This window comes from Bufo gargarizans, chromosome 1, assembly GCF_014858855.1.
Source record: "Bufo gargarizans isolate SCDJY-AF-19 chromosome 1, ASM1485885v1, whole genome shotgun sequence".
Lineage (NCBI taxonomy): Eukaryota > Metazoa > Chordata > Amphibia > Anura > Bufonidae > Bufo > Bufo gargarizans.
In genome coordinates, this window is record NC_058080.1 from 508,089,437 (window position 1) to 508,116,853 (window position 27,417).

Here is a 27,417-nt window from a genome sequence, read left to right on the forward strand (position 1 = left end):
TTGGGAAGGATTTGGGAGTAAGTGCACTGGCCCTTTAAGAGGCTGGAACTGGTCGTGCACACACCTTAAAGGGGTTGTCCGGGATCAAATTTTTTTTTTTTTTTTTTAATGTACTCCCTATTAACAGCTGAATCAAGGTCCCCCCATATGTTTTTAAGTATTTTCACCATTTCTATATGGCTCATACGGTCCCCCCACGCTTTGTTTACACCTATGTTTATTTTTTCCTACCTTCCTGCCGCACTGCACTGTGGTTCCCAGCACAGCGCGGCAGCATGGTTTCATCTCCGCCGTGACTCCGCCCCCTAATTAATATTCAGTGCTCTGCCTCTTTCATTCATAATAAAGCGCCCTGCCCGGTGACGTCACCTGACCGGATGGGCGTGGCTTAGCGCGGTTGGTTGCCGCCTTGTTACCGCCCATCCAGGCACTTTGAATAATTCATGTGGCTGAGGGTGACGTCACCGGGCTCCCTGGGAAGCGGAAGAAGAGGCTTCACTCGGCAGAAAGGGACCCGGTACGTCACCGAGTCTTGGAAACACAGCGCTTCCTGCTGAGAGTTGGAGACTTGAAAACTGGGCATTAGAAATGTCGGGTAAAGGTAGGACAGGCACGATTGTAACATTTAGGGCATTGTTGTACACATACTCCAATCTTCCCAATCCTGGACAACCCCTTTAAGGACCATGGAGAGTATGGCAGCTACCAGGATGCTGGATGACATGGTAAAAGTGGCACATTGTCCGACCCCACAGGGAACAGCAGGAGGGCGGGGGGTACAGGCTGCAGATGTAATAGCGGCTGTGCTTGGTATTGCAGCTCAAACCCAATGGGACTGAGCCGGGCCTAGGCCACGTGACCATTCAACATGGCCAATTGGGTACCGTCACGGCCTCTACAAACAGCTGATCGTCAGGGTTTCGGGGGTTAGACCCCCACCAATCAGATATTGATGACCTATACTGAGGATAGGTCATCAGTTGTGTTTTTACATCATTGTAAAACAGGAAAACAAAGGATAAGCAGGACCATAGGTAAATGTAAATATAACGAAAATCTCATTCTGTTAGGAAGAAACAAAAATTTAATAAAATTTAAATTTACAAGGTCATCAGTTGTGTTGTGCGAACTTCTGTTTTCAAGTTCGCCGTACAAGATCCTGTTATGGATTCCCCTACAATGGACCATAACGGAATTCTATGATGGCATGCACCACGGAAGCCTATTAGAGGCGTATTGTATTCCGTCATAATAGAAGTCTATTGAACAGCGTGCTGGAATTTGTTGGCGCAATATAAATAAAGATTATTGTTATATTTATAAGACAAATATGGCAGATCTATCGCCTCCGGACCGCCTAACGCAGATCCGCGGTCCGGAGGCGGCAGCTCTGCACAGAGTGACGCATATACGCGTCATCTCGCGAGAGCCGTGATTTCCTGTGAACGCGCGCACACAGGTGCGCGCGTTCACAGGAACGGAAGGTAAGAGACAGGATCTCCAGCCTGCCAGCGGCGATCGTTCGCTGGCAGGCTGGAGATGCGTTTTTTTTTGTTTTTTTTTTAAACCCCTAACAGGTATATTAGACGCTGTTTTGATAACAGCGTCTAATATACCTGCTACCTGGTCCTCTGGTGGTCCCTTTTGTTTGGATCGACCACCAGAGGACACAGGTAGCTCAGTAAAGTACCACAAAACACCACTACACTACACTACACTACACTACACTACACTCCCCCTGTCACTTATTAACCCATGATCACCCCATATCGACTCCCTGATCACCCCCCTGTCATTGATCACCCCCCTGTAAGGCTCCATTCAGACGTCCGTATGATTTTTACGGATCCACAGATACATGGATCGGATCCGCAAAACACATACGGATGTCTGAATGGAGCCTTACAGGGGGGTGATCAATGACAGGGGGGTGATCACCCATATAGATTCCCTGATCACCCCCCTGTCATTGATCACCCCCTGTAAGGCTCCATTTAGACATTTTCTTTTTTTGGCACAAGTTAGCGGAAATAGATATTTTATTTTTATTTTATTTTTCTTACAAAGTCTCATATTCCACTAACTTGTGTAAAAAAATAAAATCTCACATGAACTCACCATACCCCTCACGGAATCCAAATGCATAAAATTTTTTAGACATTTATATTCCAGACTTCTTCTCACGCTTTAGGGCCCCTAAAATGCCAGGGCAGTATAAATACCCCACATGTGACCCCATTTCGGAAAGAAGACACCCCAAGGTATTCCGTGAGGGGCATATTGAGTCCATGAAAGATTGAAATTTTTGTCCCAAGTTAGCGGAAAGGGAGACTTTGTGAGAAAATACAAAAAAAAAATCAATTTCCGCTAACTTGTGCCAAAAAAAAAAAATATTCTATGAACTCGCCATGCCCCTCATTGAATACCTTGGGGTGTCTTCTTTCCAAAGTGGGGTCACATGTGGGGTATTTATACTGCCCTGGCATTTTAGGGGCCCGAAAGCGTGAGAAGAAGTCTGGGATCCAAATGTCTAAAAATGCCCTCCTAAAAGGATATTGGGCCGCTTTGCGCATCTAGGCTGCAAAAAAGTGTCACACATGTGGTATCGCCGTACTCAGGAGAAGATGGGGAATGTGTTTTGGGGTGTCATTTTACATATACCCATGCTGGGTGAGATAAATATCTTAGTCAAATGCCAACTTTGTATAAAAAAATGGGAAAAGTTGTCTTTTGCCAAGATATTTCTCTCACCCAGCATGGGTATATGTAAAATGACACCCCAAAACACATTCCCCAACTTCTCCCGAGTACGGCGATACCAGATGTGTGACACTTTATTGCAGCCTAGGTGGGCAAAGGGGCACACATTCCAAAGAGCACCTTTCGGATTTCGCAGGCCATTTTTTACACATTTTGATTGCAAAGTACTTCTCACACATATGGGCCGATACGTGTACCGGGTGGATGAGGATTGCTGGAATATGTTGTCATTTATTGACTATTCAATTGCATTTCTAGTGTCTTAATGAACTGGTTAGTATTAATTACACAGTGATTTATATTTATTTCTACCAGATGCAAATTCTTCAGTTTGACAGAGACGCCAGAGGATTACACGTTGATGCTGGATGAGGAAGGACTTGCAGGTGCGGTTACTTCATTAGTGTTTAGTACTAGGCTATAAGTGCCCTGCAGTGCAGTGTAGTAATATTCCCCTGCGGGTATGACCATTGACATAGGTCGCCATTGATTGGTTGCTTATGTATAGGTTTGTGGCACAATCTGGCTTATTTATTTTTACACATAATTATTGTCTTGTCTATTTTATAATGAGTGAGGTTATGTTTAACTAAGATTAAAGTTATAAAAGGCTGGAACAGCTTCTTTACAAGCAGCAGTAACATGACCACCTGCAGGGCTATTGACTGCGAGAGCTGGCCATTATGAGTTCATTACTGTGTAAGGCTACTTTCACACTCGCGGATCCGTTCAGATAATACAAACGTCTGCATCCGTTCAGAACAAATCTGTTTGTATTATCTTTAACATAGCCAACACGGATCCGTCTTGAACACCATTGAAAGTCAATGGAGGACGGATCAGTTTTCTATTGTGCCATATTGTGTAATAGAAAAACGGATCCATCCCCATTGACTTACATTATGTGCCAGAACGGATCCGTTTGGCTCAGTTTCGTCAGACGGACACCAAAACGCTGCAAGCAGCGTTTTGGTGTCAACCTCCAAAGTGAAATGGAGACGGAACGGAGGCAAACTGGTGCATTCTGAGCGGATCCTTCTCCATTCAGAATGCATTAGGGCAAAACTGATCCGTTTTGGACCGCTTGTGAGAGCCCTGAACGGATCTCACAAACGGAAAGCCAAAACGCCAGTGTGAAAGTAGCTTTAGACATTAAAGGGGTTTTGCAGTTTGTTTAAAATGATGATCTGTCCTCTGGGTAGATCATCAGCATCTGATTGTGGGGGGGGAGGTCTGACACCTGGGACCCCCGCCGATCAGCTGTTTAAGAAGACAGCGGCGCTCCAGCAGCGCCGCGGCCTTCTCACTATTTACCGCAGGCCCAGTGACGTCACGACTAGTATCAACTTGCCTGGGCGCTACTAAGCTCCGTTCACTTGAATGGAGGTTAGCCCCACTCAGGCAAGTTGATACAAGTGGCAGTGGCAAACAGTGAGAAGGCCGCGGCGCTGCTGGAGCGCCGCTGCCTTCTTAAATAGCTGATCGGCGGGGGTCCTGGGTGTCGGACCCCCGCCGGTCAGATGCTGATGATCTATCAAGAGGATAGATCATCAGTTTAAACAAACTGCAGAACCCCTTTAAGTCGGATGTACATACAGAATTTGGGATCCAGAAGACATATAGGTGCATGATGGTTGTCACCGACCTGATTTCACAATACAGTATGCATACATTATTAAATAGATCACTTATACCTGATAAGGCAGGTGTACTTACTTTAAAAATCCATTCCCAATGGCTGTATAATGTAATTGGGTAAAAAGGGATACTGTGGTGTGCTACTCTGTACATAATATGGAGGTCATTTACTAACCAGAAATATGCCTACGTTGGGTGTATTCGCGCCGCAATCTGCGACTTTCCCTCCGCTCACGCCAGGTCTAAAAATTGTGGGCATGGCTTGGACAGGGAAGGGGACAGGTCGGTACGGCCGTCTCATTTACCATTTTCTACTCCTGGTTTACGCCTGTATGACAGCTATGAAGCTATGTTACAGAGGCGAAGTTGGGTAGAGGCCGGCGTCTCTTCATAACCCCGGCGGATCCACCACCAGCTATAGGGTATATTAAGAGTAAGACCCCCCCCTATATTAATGACCCTCTGTTTTTATTAAAGGACTCTGAAACAATAAGGGTCCGTTCACGAATCCACAACCAACTGTTTTGCGGTCCGCAAATTGCGGATCCGCAAAATAATGAGATCAGCCATGTGCATTCCGCATTTTGCGGACCGCACATGGCCGGCACTATAAAAAAAATGCCTATTCTTGTCTGTGGATGCGGACAAGAATATGACATGCTCTATTTTGCAGGGTGCGGCTCTGTCAGCCAGATCTGTAGCCTTTGGCCTCATGCATACGACCGTTGTGTGCACCCGTGGCCGTTGTGCCGTTAGACGTGTTTTTCTGCGGCTCCATTGACTTTCAATGGGTCCGTTGAAAACTCGGCTTCTGCACCGTTTTTACACCGCGCCCGTGACCCGTGTTTCCAGGCCGTGAAAAAAATATGACCTGTCCTATTTTTTTCACGGCCAACGGTTCACGGGCCCATTCAAGTCAATGGGTCCGTGAAAATCACGGATGCACCCAAGATTGTCATCCGTGTCCGTGTCCGTGATCCGTGTCCGTTTTTTCCTATCATTTCAATGGCAAACTTGACTTAGAATTTTATTTCATTTTTCATGTCCGTGGATCCTCCAAAAATCACGGCAGACCCACGGAAGAAAAAACGGGCACGGATCACGGTACAACGGAATCACGTTTTGCGGGACGTTAAAAAATACGGTCGTGTGCATGAGGCCTTTATCTGTGCTTTTCCAACTGTTCATAAACACTTATTATAGCTATATTCTTTTCAGTTTGCTAAAGGCTACAGATCCGACAGAATACCCAAAATGAGTAAAATGCAATAATAAAAAATAAATTGGCCCCAAAAATGTCCATAGTTTTTAAGGACAACTTATGATTTTTCAGCTCTGTTTTGTGGCCATAACTTTTTTTTCTCTGCTCATATAGCTGTATGAGGTCTTGTTTTTTTTTTCTCGATGCCATTTATGGCTACATATAAATTATAACTTTTCAGAATAAGCTGCAATGTGTGTACATGTAACTGACCTTTTATATGACTTGTATATGCCAATTTTTTTTAGCAGTTTTCTCGTTTGCAGGCTGCATCTATAATTCTCACTACTCTCTGAGCTGGTGATAAAAAAAATCAGTCAAACAATGTTTAGGACATACCGTAATATAGAAATACAGATGTGAGTAAAGCACTTGGAGTTTGATAGACATCTTATTACCTGCTAAATGTGCTGAATCTTTCCTGTCTCTCTTATGTTTCTTTTTCTTTCTGCACTTCCTCCCTACTCCATATACTTCTATGGGATGATGTAATCTGATCCTTCAGTGAGCAGACAGCCCGTCTTCATCTCACCTCTTTAGGAAAGGCGGGAGGGGAGGAAGAAAACAGCTGGTAACTGTGCAACAAGGCATTTTTTCTGATGATCTATATTACAAAGTTTCTTATATTAACCAGAACTATGTATTTATGGAAGTTTAAAACATTTTCTGAAAGTATTGTGACCATTTAACATTTTATGGGGGAAAGGCTATTCTGCCATTCCTTTTTGCACTTTAAATTTGTGACGCTAACTCACATTACTAGCAGGTTAATTTTATTCTATCGGCCAGTACTATTACCAGATTATGTTTAGTTTTTTTACTACTTTTGCACAATATTGCTGATAAAATATTTAAAAATTTTTAAGCTTGCTGTATTGTACTTCATTGAAACTGTCAGTTTCAAACTGATAGTTGCCTATGAGACCCAGTCTGGCAGGGTCTCCATTGCTGGCAGACCTATAAGCCCTTGCAAGCCATGCCAACCAGAGATTCTCTATCTGATTGTGTCTCTTTGTGTGTGTGTGCGTCTCTCTGTGTCTTTCAGAGAGACGGCAGAACGTGGTAACTCGCTTTCCACTGTGCTGTACGTGTACAGAGCTTGTCAAGAAGGGGTTAACCCTTTTTTTTTTTTTTTTTTTCTTCCCCCCCCACTAAGATCAATAAATTATAGCTCATCACTGTAACAGTGACACTGTCTTCTAAACTACCTGTGGCGCAGTCTAATAAGCATATGGCAGATAAAAGGGGGGCCTTTCCTATCAAGGCAAAGCATCAGCACCCTGCCTTGGTGTTCATGAGGAAGGTGCCCTCTTCCTTTATCTAACTGCTTTAATTCTGCAGAGGCTATTGACTGCACATCTAGGGGGCTAAACGGCCCGGGAGTGGAGTTATCTCCAGTGTCGTGCTGGAGTCAGTGCTGGGCAACCAGGGTGTTTGGGTTGCCCAATTTTAGCCCTGCTTGTTAGGATGGGGCTAATATCAATGTAACCGTTTTGATAAAATGAAAATAAAAATGCATTTAAAAGGCGAATACACAAATCACTTCCATGAATTGCCCAGCCCTATTGTGGAATCAAGATTATCTCCAACTGCATCTAGGGCGGGATGTGTGGTACGGGGAAATATGGGAAAATGCTGGCCACTAAATGGTTACAGTTGTGTCCATGGGGTATTAAACTTTTTGTTTCTCCTTTTCTTTTCTTTTCTTTTCTTTTCTTTCTTTTCCTCCCTCCCTCCCTCCCAGGGGACTTGAACCTACAATCGCTCGACCACTTGGTCAGTACACTGCAGTACTTCTGAATTGCAGTGTATTGTGATTTCACAATTCCAGTTCCTGCGCATTGTGTGTTCCCTGTGCGCATATTGTGGACCGCAAACAGCGGGTCCGCAATATATAGGCATCGGTCCGCAATCCTCAAGGTACGGAGCAGAGGCACAGATCAGAAGCATTACAAAGCACTTCTGTGGGATTTCAATCTGTGTCTCCGAATCACAAAAAAATAGAACATGTGCTCTTGAGGATCACAGACTCATTCAAGTCAATGCATCCGTGATACGGAGTGCACACAGCCGAAGACCATATATTGCGAACCCGCTTTTTGTGATAATCAGTCAATGGGTCCGCATCTGTAAATGGCGTGCACACGGATGGTGCCCGTGCATCGCAGACCACACGTGCTCATGTGCATGAGCCCTTATCCTATTACACTCTTTATTAAAAGTAAAGAACTTTTGCGAATTCCCCAGATTCCTATGCCATGGATGATGTGGTTGTAAAGTCTTCCATTTTGTTTGCATAGAGAGTAGCCTGTTTTCTTGAGAATCTGTTCATTTCCTGCACAATAACTGATTGATGATATCCACCTGCCAGTCCATTGTGTTTGTTACATGACTTCAAGGCCTGTTTCCTGATCTTTTCCTGGGACGTTTCAGAGTGTGGGAATGGAGCATCTGGCCAGTGATATAACGGCTGGCACGTGAACAGCAAGGTGCGCACGCTGTTTTGCTTCTGGTGCATTGCATGTTCTGTATAATAGTATGCTGTATTTCCAAGGTAGGTTCCCACAGCGCGTGCAGCATGTTTACACCACAGAGACAGCGGTCCCTTCACAACACCATTAGGAATGTTGATGCTGGAAGCATCTGAGCTTGGCAAGGGAAGTGGAAAGGAAGCATGCCAGGAAGGAAACCAGGACGCCCAGCACTAGTTCTAGCAGTTGCAGCGAGCTGGCTCTGCCGTCGTGTTTTTGCAGCTAGCGCATATGGGTCAGTTAGACAGCAAGGCATGTGTGTCGACATGAGAAGTGCGACTTAGCACTGATTTACTGTTCTGCTCACCGTATTGATGGGTTCCTGTGATTAATGCTATGCCCTGCAAGCACAATTTACATGGGTAGCCCCCTTTGGTTATTTCAGATTCAGCTATGGGCACCCACATTGCTCAGCGTCACAATCCGGTTGGCGGTTGTTGCGATAATGGGTTAATTCCATCCGGTCCTTTTGAACCTCACATAAATGTTCCTGATCTGGAATAGCTGTTTGGAAACAGATGGGAATAATTCAGTTGGGATGGAAACAATTTTCTGTTCCCGTCCGAGTAAAATGTCTCAGCTTGTGAAACCAACATCAGTATAATTATTGGAATGTCCATTGGTTTGGGGCCTTTAGGGTATGGCCGCACAGAGCTTTTTGGCCGAGGTTTTGAAGCAGATCTGCTTCAATACCTCGTCCGAAAAAACTTGTGTGGCCATACTCTTAGGACCGGTTCACACGACTGATTGTGTGGTGTTTTTTGGCCAGTGGGGTTTCACTTCAATACAAAGCTGCATGGCCAAAATAATGCATGGATTTAAATGGAGTTGTGTTTTTTTTTTTTTTTTTTTTTTTCCCTAGCTTCCCATTCATTTCACTGCGCTGATTCTGCCCCAAGATAGGGAGCACTGTTTTGTTTAAAAAAGGGAAAAAAAAGTGCTGCTTGCCTTTGAAGTGAATGGGAGGCTGTTTTGAGGCGTATTTTGGCACTGATTTTGAGGCAGAAAAGCTCCAAAATCGGTGCCAAAAACTCTGTTAACTGGCCCCTCAGTTGACTGCACACGGTGCAGATTTGTGTGCAGAAAATCTGTACCAAATCTGCACTATTTATTGCGGATTTGGCACATGTTTTGTGTGTGAATTTAATGCAGTTTTAAAATACGCACAAGAAAAACGCAACAACAATTGACATACTGCAAATTGCTAAATCCACAGAGCAGTTAAATTTCCTTACCCAAGAGAAAAGCAAAGTGTACATGAGATTTGTCTTATCATACGTTTTGCGGGTACTTTATTATGCAGCGGTTTTTCTGTACGAAATCTACACTGAAAAAACACGCATAATCCGCACCATGTACAGGCACCCTTAAGCATCTTGCAGACGAGCGTGAGTGGATTAGGTGCTGATGCATTGCAGATGCGTTCAGTGAAAAATGAGCGATTTCGCAAGCAAGTACATTCAGTTTTGTTTGCTATCGCGTTTTTATCGTGCGAGTGCAATGCGATTTATAGCATTTTGCACATGTGGGATAAAAAACTGAATGATTACAAAAAACATCTCTTGGCAACCATCCGCAAAAATCGCATCACATCCGCACTTGCTTACGAATGTGATGCGATTATCATGCAGCCCATTCACTTCTATGGGGCCAGTGTTGCGTGAAAATCGCAGAATATAGAACATGCTGCTATTTTCACACAACGCAAAAGTGATGCGTGAAAAACATCGCTCATGTACACAGACCCATTAAAAATGAATGGGTCCGGATTCTGTGCGGGCGCAATGCGTCCCCATCACGCGTTGCACCTGCGAGGAATACTCGCTTGTGTGAAAGGGGCATTAGGGTACTGCGACATGTCACAGCTCTGCTACGTTTTGGATTTGGCAAAAAAAAAAATACGCATGCGGTTTTTGCAACAACACTTTGTAATGGCACCATTTGCAATTTGTGTAAACAGTAATGGAATTACAATGCTGGCCTGAATTGTATTATATACATAATAAGCCTAGTACAGGGTCTGGCTTATTACAGCAATGGACCGCCTTCCCCTATGTCAGCCAGTGGAGGTGTTCCTACCCAGGAAGCACCCGCTTCTGTGTTTTTGACTTCTCAGATGCTGTGACATTACCTCCGATAACGGACATTGGCCCCTGCTGTCTGCTTTTGATCATATGAGTGCGGGACAATAGTCCCACGGGCGGCCCAACATGCACAGCATCATTGTAATCTATGATGCTGTGTACTCCCGTGCGCACGATCAATGCTGCTCTGGGACATATGGCCCGCTCACGGACCGTATATCTTGGAGGGCATACGGTCATGGGCAAGAAGCCTAAGGCAGAGCTACAGCCCGCCCATTAGTGCCAGTTACATTGCTGGGAACATTGCCAGGTGGAAGCCTAGCAGGGTCAAAAGGTAAACAAACAGCAAACAACAAAAAGCTCCGATGCCCCACTCATTCATGGTGAATGAGAGCAGATGGGGTTGTGTCTGGGTTCAGCTCTGAACCCGGACAAACATTTTAAAGGAGTTATGCCATGACTAGTGTAAAAAATGAAAATCGGACGACATATAGTACATGACAATCGCTTTCTAACAAAGCCAGAACCAGCCCTGTACCTCACATGGATCCAGGTGTCTCCCCATTCATTGCTCTGCTAGATTTATATCAGGCTGACAGCTCAGGGGAGTGTCTTTTCTGCTGCAGCTAAGGGGGCGTGTCTCAGCTCTCCCTATCACAGCTCAGGAGACAGTTGAAGGATTAAATTGAGCAGGACAAGGAAATAAGAAAAAAAAAACAGCAGGTGGCGCTATACAGATACATTTTATTGAATAACTCACTGGCTATGCTAAATTATTAATTACATGCAATTACAAAAGTATTCAGATCCAGGTGCTGTTTTGAAAACTGTAAAATATTTTTCGTGGGATAACTCCTTTAAAGTGTTTCTGTCACCCCACTAAAGTCATATTTTTTTTTTTTTTGGGGCTAGTTAAATTCCTTATACTGCGATATATGAAAATATAATGCTCTTACTTTCCTTCAGCAGTTTCTTCTAAAAACGAACTTTTATAATATGTAAATTAGGTCTCTACCAGCAAGTAGGGCGTCTACTTGCTGGTAGCCGCCGCAAAAACCGCCCCCTCCTCCTGTTGATTGACAGGGCCAGCCGCGATCTCCTCCGGCCGGCCAGCCCTGTCAGCATTTCAAAAATCGCACGCCTGTGTTCATTCGGCGCAGGCGCTCTGAGATGAGGAGGCGAGCCAGTTATTAAATGCACAGTGCATTGTATATTTACTTACAGGAATTTGGAAAAGGAAGGAAGTTTGCTCATCCCTAATCGAGAACCAACATTACTACTAACGCTCGTTCCCAATAATAAGCCTGGGTAAATGTGCTGGCAATCGATCAACTGATGTACGAACAAAACACTTGTTTATCAGGTGACTTCGTTGTTTATGCAGCACATTGAATCATTTCTGGGCGGCAGATTAATCTGTGTGAACAGTGATCTGCTCCCCCAGAAACAATGAATTTGTATGAGGATGAGCAATGGCAGTAAACATCGCTCATACCCATAACGTGGAGGAGATTGCCACATGTAAATGCAGCTCTTCATCTCCACTGACGAGCAGGCAACTGTCAGGAAGAAACCCCTTCCCAATAATTGCCTTCTCGGTCTGCACATGTAAATGCACCTTTTAGATTGATAGAAACTGAAATATAAACATGTTAAGTAATTGAGTTTCATAGGAATTTAGAAAAGTTTAGAATTCGTTTTTAATTATTATTATTATTATTATTATTATTTAATAACATAATATTTTATATTAACATAAATCTGGAGTTGGTACTTTTATTTAAACTTCACCCAACTGATGCCCGAGTCTTGTATAAGCAACAAAGAATGGCTAAATGGACATCCTCCCATCTGTGCATCCTCTACCCCATGCAGGAGAGTGAATTAAGAAACCAGTTTAAAATTTATATTTCTCTGACTTGACCCTTATTTTCCCCTTCAGGACAGGCGCTGTACATGTACGGCACAGCTAGCAGGGAGTTAAATACCAGCACATACATGTACAGCACAGTGATTGAGCAAGCGCAGCTGCTGTGCCCACCTTCAGTGACTGGGGCCTGGCTGCTACTAAGTATCTGTTGGCATTGGTGAAGATGCTGATGGATTAACCTCTTAGATGCCGTGGTTTACAGAGGTAAGGAGTTCCCTCTTTCCTCATCAGTCCTATATCAGCCAATGGCTGATATAGCCTACACAGGCTGGGTCACATAGGCAACTGTCGGTGTGAAGCTGACAGTTTCAATAGACTACAATACAGCATGGGAAAATGGATCAGACTCTCAAAAGTTGAAGTCCCATAGTGGGACAAAAACAAAGTTAAAAAAGGTGTTTTATAAAGAAATAAAAAGTCACTTTCCCCTCATCAAGCCATTTTCTATTGGAAAAATAAATGGATATATTTGGCATCACTGCATCCATAAAGAATGGCCCTTTAAACGTCATATGTGCCCTAAAATGGAACCAGTGGAAACGTCACAATATCATACAAAAAACAACCCCTAACACAATACTCGCCAGAAAAAAAAGATTATATACAGTACAGACCAAAAGTTTGGACACACCTTCTCATTCAAAGAGTTTTCTTTATTTTCATGACTATGAAAATTGTAGATTCACACTGAAGGCATCAAAACTATGAATTAACACATGTGGAATTATATACATAACAAAAATGTGTGAAACAACTGAAAATATGTCATATTCTAGGTTCTTCAAAGTAGCCAGCTTTTGCTTTGATTACTGCTTTGCACACTCTTGGCATTCTCTTGATGAGCTTCAAGAGGTAGTCACCTGAAATGGTTTTCACTTCACAGGTGTGCCCTGTCAGGTTTAAAGGGGTTATCCCATCATAATGATCACTGTTAAATCTGTTAATGATTTGACAGTGATCATTTTTGTAAATATACTTTATTAACAAATCCCCACCGATTAGGATAAAATTCATCCCCACTTACCTGATTGTTGTGACTCGGTCTCCCCTGGTTACGACCTCCGCTCTTCTCCAAAAGCCGGAAGGTCGCGCTTACCCAGAAGACTCCTTCTTTTCTCCCGGCCGGTCCGCTCGCTGTTCTGAACGTGCACGCTGCCGCGCATGCGCGACGGTGACTTCTTCCCGGCCAGAATAGTACAGAGCTGCGAACGCGCACGCCGGCTCTGTAGGAATAAGTCACCATTGCGCATGCGCGGCGGCATGCGCATTCAGTCCAGCGCGCGGCACGGCCGGGAGAAGACTTCAATCAAGATGAAGCCCGCCCCCAGCCAGAATCCAGGAAGTGAACTCGCGGTGGCAGCAGGTAAGTATGAAAACGCTTAGTGGGATAACCCCTTTAATAAGTGGGATTTCTTGCCTTATAAATGGGGTTGGGACCATCAGTTGCGTTGTGGAGAAGTCAGGTGGATACACAGCTGATAGTCCTACTGATTAGACTGTTAGAATTTGTATTATGGCAAGAAAAAAGCAGCTAAGTAAAGAAAAACGAGTGGCCATCATTACTTTAAGAAATGAAGGTCAGTCAGTCCGAAAAATTGGGAAAACTTTGAAAGTGTCCCCAAGTGCAGTCACAAAAACCATCAAGCGCTACAAAGAAACTGGCTCACATGCGGACCGCCCCAGGAAAGGAAGACCAAGAGTCACCTCTGCTGCGGAGGATAAGTTAATCCGAGTCACCAGCCTCAGAAATCGCAGGTTAACAGCAGCTCAGATTAGAGACCAGGTCAATGCCACACAGAGTTCTAGCAGCAGACACATCTCTAGAACAACTGTTAAGAGGAGACTGTGTGAATCAGGCCTTCATGGTAGAATATCTGCTAGGAAACCACTGCTAAGGACAGGCAACAAGCAGAAGAGACTAGTTTGGGCTAAAGAACACAAGGAATGGACATTAGACCAGTGGAAATCTGTGCTTTGGTCTGATGAGTCCAAATTTTAGATCTTTGGTTCCAACCACCGTGTCTTTTGTGCGACGCAGAAAAGGTGAACGGATGGGCTCTACATGTCTGGTTCCCACCGTGAAGCATGGAGGAGGAGGTGTGATGGTGTAGGGGTGCTTTGCTGGTGACACTGTTGGGGATTTATTCAAAATTGAAGGCATACTGAACCAGCATGGCTACCACAGCATCTTGCAGCGGCATGCTATTCCATCCGGTTTGCGTTTAGTTGGACCATCATTTATTTTTCAACAGGACAATGACCCCAAACACACCTCCAGGCTGTGTAAGGGCTATTTGACCATGAAGGAGAGTGATGGGGTGCTGCGCCAGATGACCTGGCCTCCACAGTCACCGGACCTGAACCCAATCGAGATAGTTTGGGGTGAGCTGGACCGCAGAGTGAAGGCAAAAGGGCCAACAAGTGCTAAGCATCTCTGGGAGCTCCTTCAAGACTGTTGGAAGACCATTTCAGGTGACTACCTCTTGAAGCTCATCAAGAGAATGCCAAGAGTGTGCAAAGCAGTGATCAAAGCAAAAGGTGGCTACTTTGAAGAACCTAGAATATGACATATTTTCAGTTGTTTCACACTTTTTTTTGTTATGTATATAATTCCACATGTGTTAATTCATAGTTTTGATGCCTTCAGTGTGAATCTACAATTTTCATAGTCATGAAAATAAAGAAAAAAAAACACTATTTCCCCCTCAACAAAAATGCTTTGGCTAAGTGGTAAAACATAAAAAACACTATATATTGGTATCGCTTTAATCGTACTGACCAGCAGAATAAAGATGATGTAATTTTTTCGCCACAATAACAAAACCCCGAAAGCAATGGCAAAGTTGCTGTCTTTTTTCTTTATCCTGCTTTCCCCCTCCCCCCCCAAAAAATAAAAGGCACATGTACTCCAAAATAGAACCAATGATAATGGCAACTCATCCCAGAAAAAATAAGCCCTCACAAAGTTCTGTTGAGAGAAAAAATAAAATAAAATATGGTTCTCAGATATGTGTTAAAATAGCATTTTTCACTTTTTATAGTCCGCTGCTCGTTAAATTCTGCAAAGTACCAGTGGTGTCAAAATGCTCGCTCCACCCTCTTTATACCTTGAGGGGCAGAGATTCCAAAATGGGTTAAATTATTAGGGGTTCCATTTATTATTTCACCCCAGAGCCTCTACATTTGTCAGCACAACCAGTGTAAATCACCACATTGGACTTCAAATGTGCATTTTGTTCATTTACTCCTGAGCCCTGTTGTATCTCCAGGCAAAAGATTAGGACCACGTGTCTAATGTTTCTGAAACCAGGAATAAAGAGGGCTTGCCTTTCACATTGGCATACGCCGGGTACAACATATTTGGCACTGAATTGGCATGTCTGTGAAAAAAAATTGCAATTTTCACTTTGGACCATCTGCTGTGAATGAATTTTTGCAAACATCTGTTTGGGTCAAAATGCTCACTACACCCATTGGTAAATCCTGCGAGTGGTGTGGTTCTCTGCAGTTGTTTCCAGTGCTGTATAAATCACCAAAGTAGGCCAGAGGTCATTGTACAAGGAAAGGATAGATAAGCTCTGACAATCACCCATTGTGAATGGTGGATCCTGTCTTATCTATACACAGAGGTGATATCATTACAGGCAGGATTAGAATGAGTAAACTGCAGTAAAGCGATCTGTACAAACAAAGGAGTTGAGCCAATTATTAGACATAGCGGCCAGTGCAAAAACTGCAGGAGTTTTGGTTTAAATATACAAAGTGACATGGAAAATTAAATGACATAAAAAATGTAAAAGTATGTTAAACATAAAAAAAACCCCATTTTAAACAGCAGGTCAGGATAACACATTCCCTTTAAAGCAACATTTTACAGAAAAAATGTACCTGTAAGTTTTCATTTTCACAGCCAAGTGTTTCGAAATGTTTTGAAATGCCTGTGGGGTCAAAGCGCTCAGTACACCATTTAATAAATTCCTTGGGGGGGGGGGGGAGGGGGAGGATGTATTTTCCAGAATGGGGTAACTTGGGGGGGGGGGGGGGAGGGGTTCCACTGAAGGGATAAGTCGGGGTCTCTTCAAATGCAACATGGCACTCAAAACTGGTTTCAGAAAAATTTGTCCTCCAAAAGCATATGTCACTCCTTCCCTTTTGAGTTGCTGCAGTGTAAATAAGGGCCAAAGCAACATTTTATTGTGGGGTTAAAGCACTCGGTACACCCCACAATAAATTCCTTGAAGGGTGTAGTTTTCAAAATGGGATCAGTTCTTGGGGGTTTCTCATGGTCTCTTTAAAAGTGTCATGACACACAAAAAAACATCCCATTCAAATCAGCCCTCCTAAACCATTCTGGCACTCCCTGCATTGTGCCCATGATGAGATTTAGGACCACATATGAAGTGTTTATGTAAACTGCAGAATCAGAGTACTATATATTGAGGATTGTTTTGCAGTTAAGAGCTCACACTAGGCTTACTTGGCCAAATTAGGTTTGCGTCAGCTTTAATTGTATAGGGAACGCTAAAATGAAAACAAAAAAATCTTTAGTAAATATCGCTAAAATAAAAAAAACCGGGGAAAATATGTTTAACACTCACTATCATATACTCGTCAGTGGTACCCACATAAATTGCAGGTAAAAGACTAAACTAAACCATCCAAGCAAAATGATCAAATGCACTCCAGGGTGCACTAATGGTACCACTGATCTTAGGCTACAGCATATTACGAGGTATGATGACTAAACCCCATCTGTGCTACAGTAGCCTAACTAGGAATAACCCGACTGACTGCATAATGTAACATAATAGCATTGAAGTATGTTGCATAAACTGCGAACATTCCACCATTGCTGCTTGTTAATGCAGCTGGAGTTCAACGAAAACACACTTGTAGCATAGTAACATTAACCACTACAGGACCGCCGCACGCAGGATTGCATCCTGGCGGCGGCCCTGCTATTTCTCCTGGACGCGCCAGTGCGTCATCTCGCGGGACGTGAGATTTCCTGTGAACGCGCGCACACAGGATCGGCAGGTAAGGGTACTTTCACACTTGCGTTTTTCTTTTCCGGCATAGAGTTCTGTCACAGGGGCTCTATACCGGAAAAGAACTGATCAGTTTTATCCCCATGCATTCTGAATGGAGAGTAATCCGTTCAGTTTGCTTCAGGATGTCTTCAGTTCAGTCATTTTGACTGATCAGGCAAAAGTGAAAACCGCAAAAAAAAAAAACCTGAAGACTTGCCTGAATGCCAGATCCGGCATTTTTTTTCCCATAGGAAAATGCGCAGACTGAAAAAAAGGTGAAAAAAAATTAATGCAGAAACCGTTTTGCCGGAAAGACGGATCCGGCATTTCAATGCATTTTTTTCGACTGAATCAGGCATTTTTAAGACTGATCAGGATCCTGATCAGTCTTAGGGCTCTTTCACACTTGCGTTCTTGTCTTCAGGCATAGAGTTCCGTCGTCGGGGCTCTATGCCGGAAGAATCCTGATCAGGATTATCCTAATGTATTCTGAATGGAGTGAAATCCGTTCAGGATGCATCAGGATGTCTTCAGTTCCGGAACGGAACGTTTTTTGGCCGAAGAAAATACTGCAGCATGCTGCGCTTTTTGCTCCGGCCAAAAATCCTGAACACTTGCCGCAAGGCCGGATCCGGAATTAATGCCCATTGAAAGGCATTGATCCGGATCCGGCCTTAAGCTAAACGTTGTTTCGGCGCATTGCCGGATATGACGTTTAGCTTTTTATCAATGGTTACCATGGCTGCCGGGATGCTAAAGTCCTGGCAGCCATGGTAAAGTGTAGCGGGGAGCGGGGGAGCAGTATACTTGCCATCCATGCGGCTCCCGGGGCGCTCCAGAGTGACGTCAGGGTGCCCCAGGCGCATGGATGACGTGATCGTATGGCACGTCATCCATGCGCATGGGGCGCTCTGACGTCATTCTGGAGCGCCCCGGGAGCCGCGCGGACTGTAAGTATACCGCTCCCCCGCTCCTACTATGGCAACCAGGACTTTAATAGCGTCCTGGCTGCCATAGTAACACTAAAAGCATTTTGAAGACGGATCCGTCTTCAAATGCTTTCAGTACACTTGCGTTTTTCCGGATCCGGCGTGTACCTCCGGCAAGTGGAGTACACGCCGGATCCGGACAACGCAAGTGCGAAAGAGGCCTTACTAATGCCATCATACATTTTGCCTGATCCGGCAGGAAGTTCCGGCGACGGAACTGCTTGCCGGATCTCTCTGCCGCAAGTGTGAAAGTAGCCTAAACGAGTGGCTCGAGATGCGATTTTTATTAATTTTTTTTTATTTTAATTAATTTTTTTTACCCCTAAAAGGTATATTAGACGCTGTTTTGATAAGTGTCTAATATACCTGGTCCTCTGGTGGTCCCTTTTTGCTTGGCTCGACCACCAGGGGACACAGGCAGCTCTGTAAAGTAGCACCAAACACCACACTACACTACACCCCCCCTGTCACTTATTAAACCCTGATCACCCCATATAGACTCCCTGATCACCCCCCTTTAAGGCTCCATTCAGACGTCCGTATGTGTTTTGCGGATCCGCGAATCCACGGATCCGCAAAACACTGACACCCCGGATCCGCAAAACACGGACACCAGCAATGTGTAAAATCGCTGCAGCGCTATAAGGCACAAGTTAGCGGAAATAGTTTTTTTTTTTTTTTTTTTTTTTTTTTTTTTCTTACATAGTCTCATATTCCACTAACTTGTGACAAAAAATAAAATCTCACATGAACTCACCATACCCCTCACGGAATCCAAATGCGTAAAATTTTTTAGACATTTATATTCCAGACTTCTTCTCACGCTTTAGGGCCCCTAAAATGCCAGGGCAGTATAAATACCCCACAAATGACCCCATTTCGGAAAGAAGACACCCCAAGGTATTCGCTGAGGGGCATAATGAGTCCATGAAAGTTTGGATTTTTAGTCACAAGTTAGTGGACTTTGTGAGAAAAAAAAAAATCAATTTCCGCTAACTTGTGCCAAAAAAAAACTTCTATGAACTCGCCATGCACCTCACGGAATACCTTGGGTTGTCTTCTTTCCAAAATGGGGTCACATGTGGGATATTTATACTGCCCTGGCCATTTTCAGGGCCCTAAAGCGTTAGAAGTCTGGAATCCAAATGTCTAAAAATGCCCTCCTAAAAGGAATTTGGGCCCCTTTGCGCACCTAGGCTGCAAAAAAGTGTCACACATGTGGTATCGCTGTACTCAGAAGAAGTAGAGCAATGTGTTTTGGGGTGTCTTTTTACATATACCCATGCTGGGTGAGAGAAATATCTCTCTATAATGACAACTTTGTATAAAAAAAAAATGGGAAAAGTTGACTTGGGTATACCCAGCATGGGTATATGTAAAAATACACCCCATAACACATTGCCCTACTTCTCTTGAGTACTGCGATACCACACGTGTGACACTTTTTTTGCAGCCTAGGTGCGCAAAGGGGCCGAAATTCCTTTTAGGAGGGCATTTTTAGACATTTGGATTCCAGACTTCTAACGCTTTAGGGCCCCGAAAATGGCCAGGGCAGTATAAATATCCCACATGTGACCCCATTTTGGAAAGAAGACAACCCAAGGTATTCCGTGAGGTGCATGGCGAGTTCATAGAAGTTTTTTTTTGGCACAAGTTAGCGGAAATTGATTTTTTTTTTTTTTCTCACAAAGTCTCCCTTTCCACTAACTTGTGACAAAAAATCCAAACTTTATTCAACCGAAAGTGAAAAATGTCCCAAAAATTTTTGCTAAAATTTCGGTAAATTTCCATATAATATAAAAATGTCAGCAGCAATGAAATACCACCAAATGAAAGCTCTATTAGTGAGAAGAAAAGGAGGTAAAATTCATTTGGGTGGTAAGTTGTATGACCGAGCAATAAACCGTGAAAGTAGTGTAGTGCAGAATTGTAAAAAGTGGTCTGGTCATTAAGGGGGTTTAAGCTAGGGGGGCTGAGGTGGTTAAAGTGTGTTACTTGAACTGCGAACATTCCACTATTGCTGTTTGTTAAAGCAGCTAGAGTTCATCCAAAACACACTTATCAGTCAGTCAAGGGTTAAACTGAAATCCCTGCCGCTAAATGCTCTTTACATAGATAACTGCCTCTGCTATTGCTCCCTTATGCCCTGGCTCAACGCGTTTCTTATGTAAACTTATTTCAGATATAACAGAGCAGCTTAACGCTACCCCTCACACATGTAGAGGCAGCGCTCCGGCACTAGTGCGGCCGTGAAGCGTCCGCCAATAGTCAGGTATTTAAATCTAAAACCCCTCCCTTAGCAAATGAGGCCACACCCACCCAGCATCACGTGATCTGAGCGAGATGGAAGTTCCCTAAGCGCTTCTGTTGTACAATGCTGGCTCAGTAACTGTTATCTCCTTTCCACAGGATTAGCACATCATGCATGTACCTCAACCAGAGCACAGTTGATGAGGCAGATTCAATCATGTTCTCTCCAAAAACCTCATCATGATCTCAAACCCCCAAATAAAGGTTAGCGTACCTGGGGGCACAAGGGCTCCCCCATCGCCACGCCCTTTACTTGGTAGATTTTCTTATTAAACATGAAGTTATTGTGTTGTAAAATAAACTTCAACAACCGAATTACCAATTCATTGTTTTGCAGTTAACTCTTGCTGTGTTAGAGGAAAGTTTGGATCAGAATGGAAAATCTGCAAAAACAGTGAATTTATTTTATTGTTTTTTAAACCTTTCACCTCCATTTTCCTTTAATTCTTGTGGCACACCTAAAGGGTTAACAAAGTATGTAAAATCAGTTTAAAATAACTTGAGTTGTGTCGTTTCAAAAATTAGGTAATTGATGGATGGTTTCTATTATGTAAGCCCCTTAAAGTGACTTCATAACTGAATTGGTCCTCAAAGTCAATTTTGGAAATTTTCTTGAAAAATTTGCTTTTAAAACCCTAAGCCTTCTGACAGCCTAAAAAACAACTGTAGAGACTCTGAGGGGAGATAAAAAGGTAACCCTAAAGAAGTGACCTCCTTTTAGAAACCACACACCTCATAGAATTTTCCAAAGGGTGTCGTGAGCATTTTGACCCCACATGTATTTTGCAAAAATTAATTCACAGCAGATGGTTCAAAGTGAAAACTGCAATTTTAACACAGCTGTGCCAGTTCAGTGCCCAATATGTTGGGCAAAGCATGCTGTGCTTCCTGGTGTTAGAAACGCCCTACATGTGACCCTAATCTTTTGCCTGGACATCCCACAGGGCTCAGGGGTAAAAGAGCACCATGTGCTTTTGAAGCCCAATGTGGTGATTTACACATCTTGTGCTGATAACAGTAGAGGCTCTGGGGTGAAAGAACAATGGACTCCTGAGAAGTGACCCCATTTTGGAAACTACAGCCCTCCATGTATTTATTAGGGATGGAGTGAGCATTTTGACTCCCCAGGTGTTTTGAAGAAATAAATGAGCAGGGGACAGTGCAAAATGAAAAACTGCTAATTTTCCACAGATATGGTATTTCAGTGCACAATGTGCTGTGCCCAACTTGTGCCATGTGAGGCTACTTTTACATTAGCGTTCGGGGCTCCGCTTGTGAGTGCCGTTTAAAGGCTCTCACAAGCGGCCCCGACCGCATCCGTCCAGCACTAATGAATTCTGAGTGGATGCGGATCCGCTTAGAATGCATCAGTCTGGCAGTCGTTTGTCCTCCGCTCTGCTGGCGAACACCTGAACGCTGCTTGCAGCGTTCGGGTGTCCGCCTGGCCGTGCGGAGGCAAGCGGATCCGTCCAGACTTACAATGTAAGTCAATGGGACGGATCCGTTAGAAGTTGACACAATATGGCTCAATTTTCAAACGGATCCGTCCCCCATTGACTTTCAATGTAAAGTCTGGACGGATCCGCTCTGAACGCAAGTGTGTAAGTAGCCTGAGACACAATACATATGGTTTCATTTGTTAGGCAGGTTCTACTGGGTACTGAAATGCCATAAATGTGCATGTAAACAGCAGTTTGGGTACGCCGCATGTTTCAAAACAGACCACCTTTTGGCTTTTGCAGAACATATTTTGATGTGTTTTTTTTTTTTTTTGGGGGGGGGGGAACCAGTACAGCCATTTTCTGAGGGCCATATTTTTTTATTTTCCCTCGACGGAGCAGTGAGAGGGCTTCTTTTTGCAGGATGAGTTTCAATCATTGGTTCTATTTTAGGGTAAATACTAGGGATCGGCCAATTATCGGAGTCACCGATATTCATGATTTTCAAAGTTGTCGGTATCAGCATCTAACCTTGCTGATAATGTTTCCAGCGCGCTATGTTCCCTCAGCAGCACTCTCTCCAACCCCCCCACCCCGTGCCGCGCTGCCAATGAGGAGAGACGGGAGGAGAGGAAAGGTAACGTCTAATATAAATACAGGAGGCGGTGCCCAGTCTATATATGACAGGAATCTGCAATCAGCGGCCGTTAACCCCTCAGGTGCCGTTTCTTAGGGGTTAACAGCTGCCGCTGATTGCAGCTTCCTGTCAGAGGCAGGGGGCCGGCTATGTGATTCTGTGCCGACACACCCGCCTCCTGTATTGAAAGTTAATTATCATTGGTGGCGCAGTGTGGCCCCCCCCAGTGTTAAATACATTGGTGGCCAGGGCGCCCCCCAACCCCCCCAGTATTTAAAATCATTGGTGGCAGTGGCCACAGGGTCCCTTTTTCATTTTTGAAAAAAATAAATAAAATAAAAATGCACAGAATATCGGTGTAAGCGATCGGCCTGAAAAGTTCACAGGTTATCTGTATCAGTTCTAAAAGATCTATATCGGTCTATCCCTAGTAAATATGACTTTTTATTTTTTATTAATTTATTTATTTTTATCACTTTTTATTTAGCTTTTTGGGAAGTAGGATAAAGAAAAGGTGGCAACTCTGCCATTGTGTCTTTGATTTTGCTATTGCGTTGTACCCCATGCATGCAATAGTGAGTTGTTAACTTTATTGTGCTGGTCAGTACAATTACAGGGATACTCATTTTCATAGTTTTTGATGTTTTACAATTTTTACACAAAAATTATCTTTTTGTGTCGCCATTTTCAGAACTTTTTTTTTTTTTTTTTGGCGATCTTGTGTCGGAGCTCGTTTTTTGTAGAATGAGGTGACGTTTTTATTGGTAACATTTTGATCTCTTGATCTTATGCTTTTTGTAATGCAAGGTTACCAAGTTTTATATATTTATTTTTTACAGCATTCACCTGATGGGGTTAGATTGTGATATTTTTATAGAGGAGTTTATTATGGATGTAGTTATAGCTAATATGTATTTTTTATTTTTTTGCAATTTTTATTTTTTGGGCAATTTTACACAAAGTATTTTTGAAAAAAAATCCTGTTTTTGAGTTGCCATTTTCTGAGAGACATATTTTTATTAAATTTTCTGCTGATGGTCTTCAGTGAGGGTTCATTTTTTTGCCTTTTTCACTACCATTTTGGGGTACGTAGTACTTTTTGATCACTTGCTGTTAAACTTTTTGTGAGACTGTTTTGGCGCCATTATTTTTTGAATTTTTTTTTTTTTTAGCGTTCACCTGATGGCCCAGAACATGTGATATTTTTATAGAGCTGGTCATGCCTTAGGTGGCGATACCTAATATGTCTTTATTTTTTATTTTTTATGGTAAATAGCTTGATGAGGATAAAGGGTTATTTTTGGTTTTGTTTTTTTACTTCAAACTTTTCTTTTTTTTTTTTTTTTTTTTTTCAGCCAGGCCCCTGCCACTGATCAGGCGAGCGCAGCTTCTGCATCAGCTTGGTCAGTGCGCCATACATGTACAGCGCGTGTCAGGAATTCAATTTTCTCTGCGCCGTACATGTATGGCACATGTCAGGAAGAGGTTAATCAAATTTATTGTATTTCTATTGACAAAGATTCTGGGTTCTATAGAGTTAATTTGAGTTTGTTCCTATGCTGACTGAAGTGTCCAGTTGTTCTCTTTCCTCGTGATTATGCAGACGATAATCAGGCATCATTCATTGGCAGATTGTCTGATCGATTATATGGGCCGGTTAACAGGAACAAGCATTCCTAGGAAGGCCTGTTCCTGATAATTGGCCCAAAAATCATGTGGTCTAATAGGACCCTAAGTGTTTATACAGAGAATGCTATCAGTCACCGAGGACACCTCCCCCATGTACAATGAAATGAGAGAGAGCAGAGAGATAAACTTATAAATTGCTATTTACTGAAGTTTTCCCCACAAAGTGATATATCAATCTGCTCAGCTCCTTCTGCTCTATAACATACTGCATTTTGTGGTGACTGCTGGTCATTCATTCAGCGGAAGCTCCCAGCCACCAAATGCATTTTGTGCAGAAAAGATGATCTGTTCACCAGGTTTTGTCCAGCCCTGGTATAACGGATTGTATGCACGCCTACAGGTGAATGCTTTAATGTAGGAATCTTCCAGGGATATGTTTGTGTATTTGCTTTTCTACTCAGAGTTGGGCTAATCTTTTATAGAGTCCTATATTTTATGTATGTCTAATGTAGATCGGATCTATATTTGGCAGAGTTACCACAGTCCAATTTTCTACACGTGGCAGAGAATACGTGGAGAGTCCTGAATGTGCTGTCCAACGGGATCCAGACTGGAGGTGTCACAAAGATTGCCAAGTCTGTCATTGCTCCTCTGGCAGAGCACAATGTCTCTGTGCTGATGCTTTCCACGTACCAGACTGATTACATTTTGGTAAGATGAAAATGAAGTGAATCTAAGCAGTTTATAGTAAACTCAGCGATGTGTGTATTTTGTGATCAATTTATTTATTCCCGTTTCTGCCTTCACTTATGACAAATATAAGTCATAAGTCACTCGCCCAATACTGGGAGATTATTTTTTTCTCTATTGATTTAAAGGGAACCTGTCATGTTGAACATGGTGTTTAAGCTGAAGGCAGCTTGTTATACTGTAGAGCAGGAGGAGCTGAGCAGATTGATGTATAGTTTTATGGGAAGATTCTGTAAAACTTGTTTTTTACATTTAAATCTCTGCTCATTCTGGGCTTTGAAGTCAAGGAGGCGGTCCTATCAGTGATTGACCGCTATCTCTGTATACACAGTCAGAGGGAAGGCTGTCAGTCGCCTCGCCGACTTCAAAGTCCAGAATGAGCAGAGATATAAATGTATAAATTACAAGTTATACTGAATCTTTTCGCATAAAACTATGTATCAATCAGCTCAGCTTCTTCTGCTCTATAACATGCTGCCTTCATATTACATTGCATTTTCAAGGTGATGGGTTCCCTTTAAACATATTTTGGGCCAATAATGTCTTTGTGATAGGTGGTTTTAATCAAACACTTCGGCAGACTGGCCACCTGACAGCTCGGTCTCCAGCAGTTCGCTCTAGTCTCATGAACGATCTTCTAAGTTGAATTCTGACTATATAATTGGCACTGGAGACTGAGCTTCAGAGAGCTAGTCTGAAAGGTTTCACTGTGAAGGGCATTCTGCAGCCTGCTATGTACTGCATAAACATGGAAGATGCAGAAGCAACATTTAAAAGAAAATTATTACAGGAACTTTTTATAGCCCTGCATACATCTAAGCCAATAAACATGGCTAAAAGAGTGTCCATGCAATGGATACACTGCTCCCACACTTTAATTTTGCACGCATTCATTGGTAGTCTTTACTAAGCTGCCATTGTACAACATGCAGTGCCAACAAGTCTTTACTGAAGAGGTAGGCGTAAATCTTAAGACCTAGATGAACTGGAAGTTCAGTGGTGGTCAAAAACAGGCACCAACCTCTTAAAGCGACCCTGTCACCCGGATCAACCCTATACAACCAGGCATATAGCCTGGTAGGGTTGCTGACGCTGATTAAAATGATACCTATCTTTTGTCTGTAGGTAGTAGCGTTGTGGAGAAATTTGAACTTTTACAAATATACAAATGAGCTATTGGAGAACCAGGAGACGAGCTTATGCAGCACCGCTCCAACAACGCCCCTGGTGGTCCATACCGACGTCCATCTCCTTCAAATCACACACCTCTCCCTTTAGATTGAGATCTCGCACCTGCTGTCTAAAACCGGCACGTGTGCACAACATCTTAGGCTTCAAATTGATGAGCGAAGATGTGCGCAGGCTGTCAATCTAAAGGGAGGGGGGAGTGATTTGAAGGAGAGGGGCGTCAGTAGTATATTTATTAGTATATTTATAAAAGTTCAAATTTAAAGGTATTGTATTAATCAGCTATATGCCTGGTTGTATAGGGTTGATACCGGTGACAGAGCCGCTTCTCAACAGCCCGTCTACAATCTTTTTCTTTTTTTTTGACTGTGCATATGTGATGTCTTATTTTGCCGGATGAGTAGCGGTTCTTTTAACAGTCAATTGGGTTACATATATGTGTAATTTACATGAAATTGCCTTTTGTTTGTTTGAAAAAAAAACTTGTGTATATATAGTCCTTCTGGGTTCCTTTAAACTTTAGTCATACCTTTTTTCACTGTAATATAGTTACATGTAATGGAGTTGCTGTATAACATTATTACTGTATGTCCATATACTGAAGCCGTACAGATTTTTTTTGTATCCTTGTTCTTTTTTAGTCCGTTGTGTAATAATATTTAGGATTCATTAGACACACATTAATTGGGTTTGGCTGTCTTTCTAGGAGAGCATAATGTTGCACACTATCTGTGTCCATCTGGCGATTTATTCTAAATGCCTTCACTGGCATTCCCCCTAAACAATGAGGACAGATACCTCATAGGATCAACATTGCAGTATGATAGGTTTAACCTGATGAATCTGACTTTTTTTTTTGTGTTTAAAGGATAACTGTCACACTTAGACCCTAATTTCAATTTTTATATATGTAGTTACTAATAGCATGATGTTCCAGAATCAGTTACTATTAGACTGACTTACCCCATATTTAATAAGATTCAGCCCTTAGCAACCAGTCTGCATAAAACTGCAATTCCACTATTCAGTTAAGATGGTCGCCACTGCCCTCCCCCTGAGGCTAATTCCGCCTGCCCTCACTAGCCAGTAACAATAGCCCCCCAAAAGTGTCAGTAACCAGAGCCCTCCCCCTAAAGGGTTAATCTCCTGCAGCACAAAGGGGTCCTCTTACCACATGTTGCTGTCATTTATACACTGAGCAGACGGCAGATCTCCCTTCCCTGGTCTGCGCTGCTTCAGCT

At 43.1% G+C, this 27,417-nt stretch overlaps 1 protein-coding gene across 1 annotated transcript in view; it reads left to right on the forward strand.

Moving 5' to 3' along the window:
- Nucleotides 1-27,417, forward strand: part of CASTOR1 (cytosolic arginine sensor for mTORC1 subunit 1) — an 89,853-nt gene that overhangs the window by 7,148 nt on the left and 55,288 nt on the right. The window contains exons 2-3 of the mRNA XM_044288517.1: nucleotides 3,076-3,146; nucleotides 24,771-24,949. Coding sequence (XP_044144452.1) covers nucleotides 3,076-3,146; nucleotides 24,771-24,949 — 250 coding nt within the window. The remainder of the gene's footprint in view (nucleotides 1-3,075; nucleotides 3,147-24,770; nucleotides 24,950-27,417) is intronic.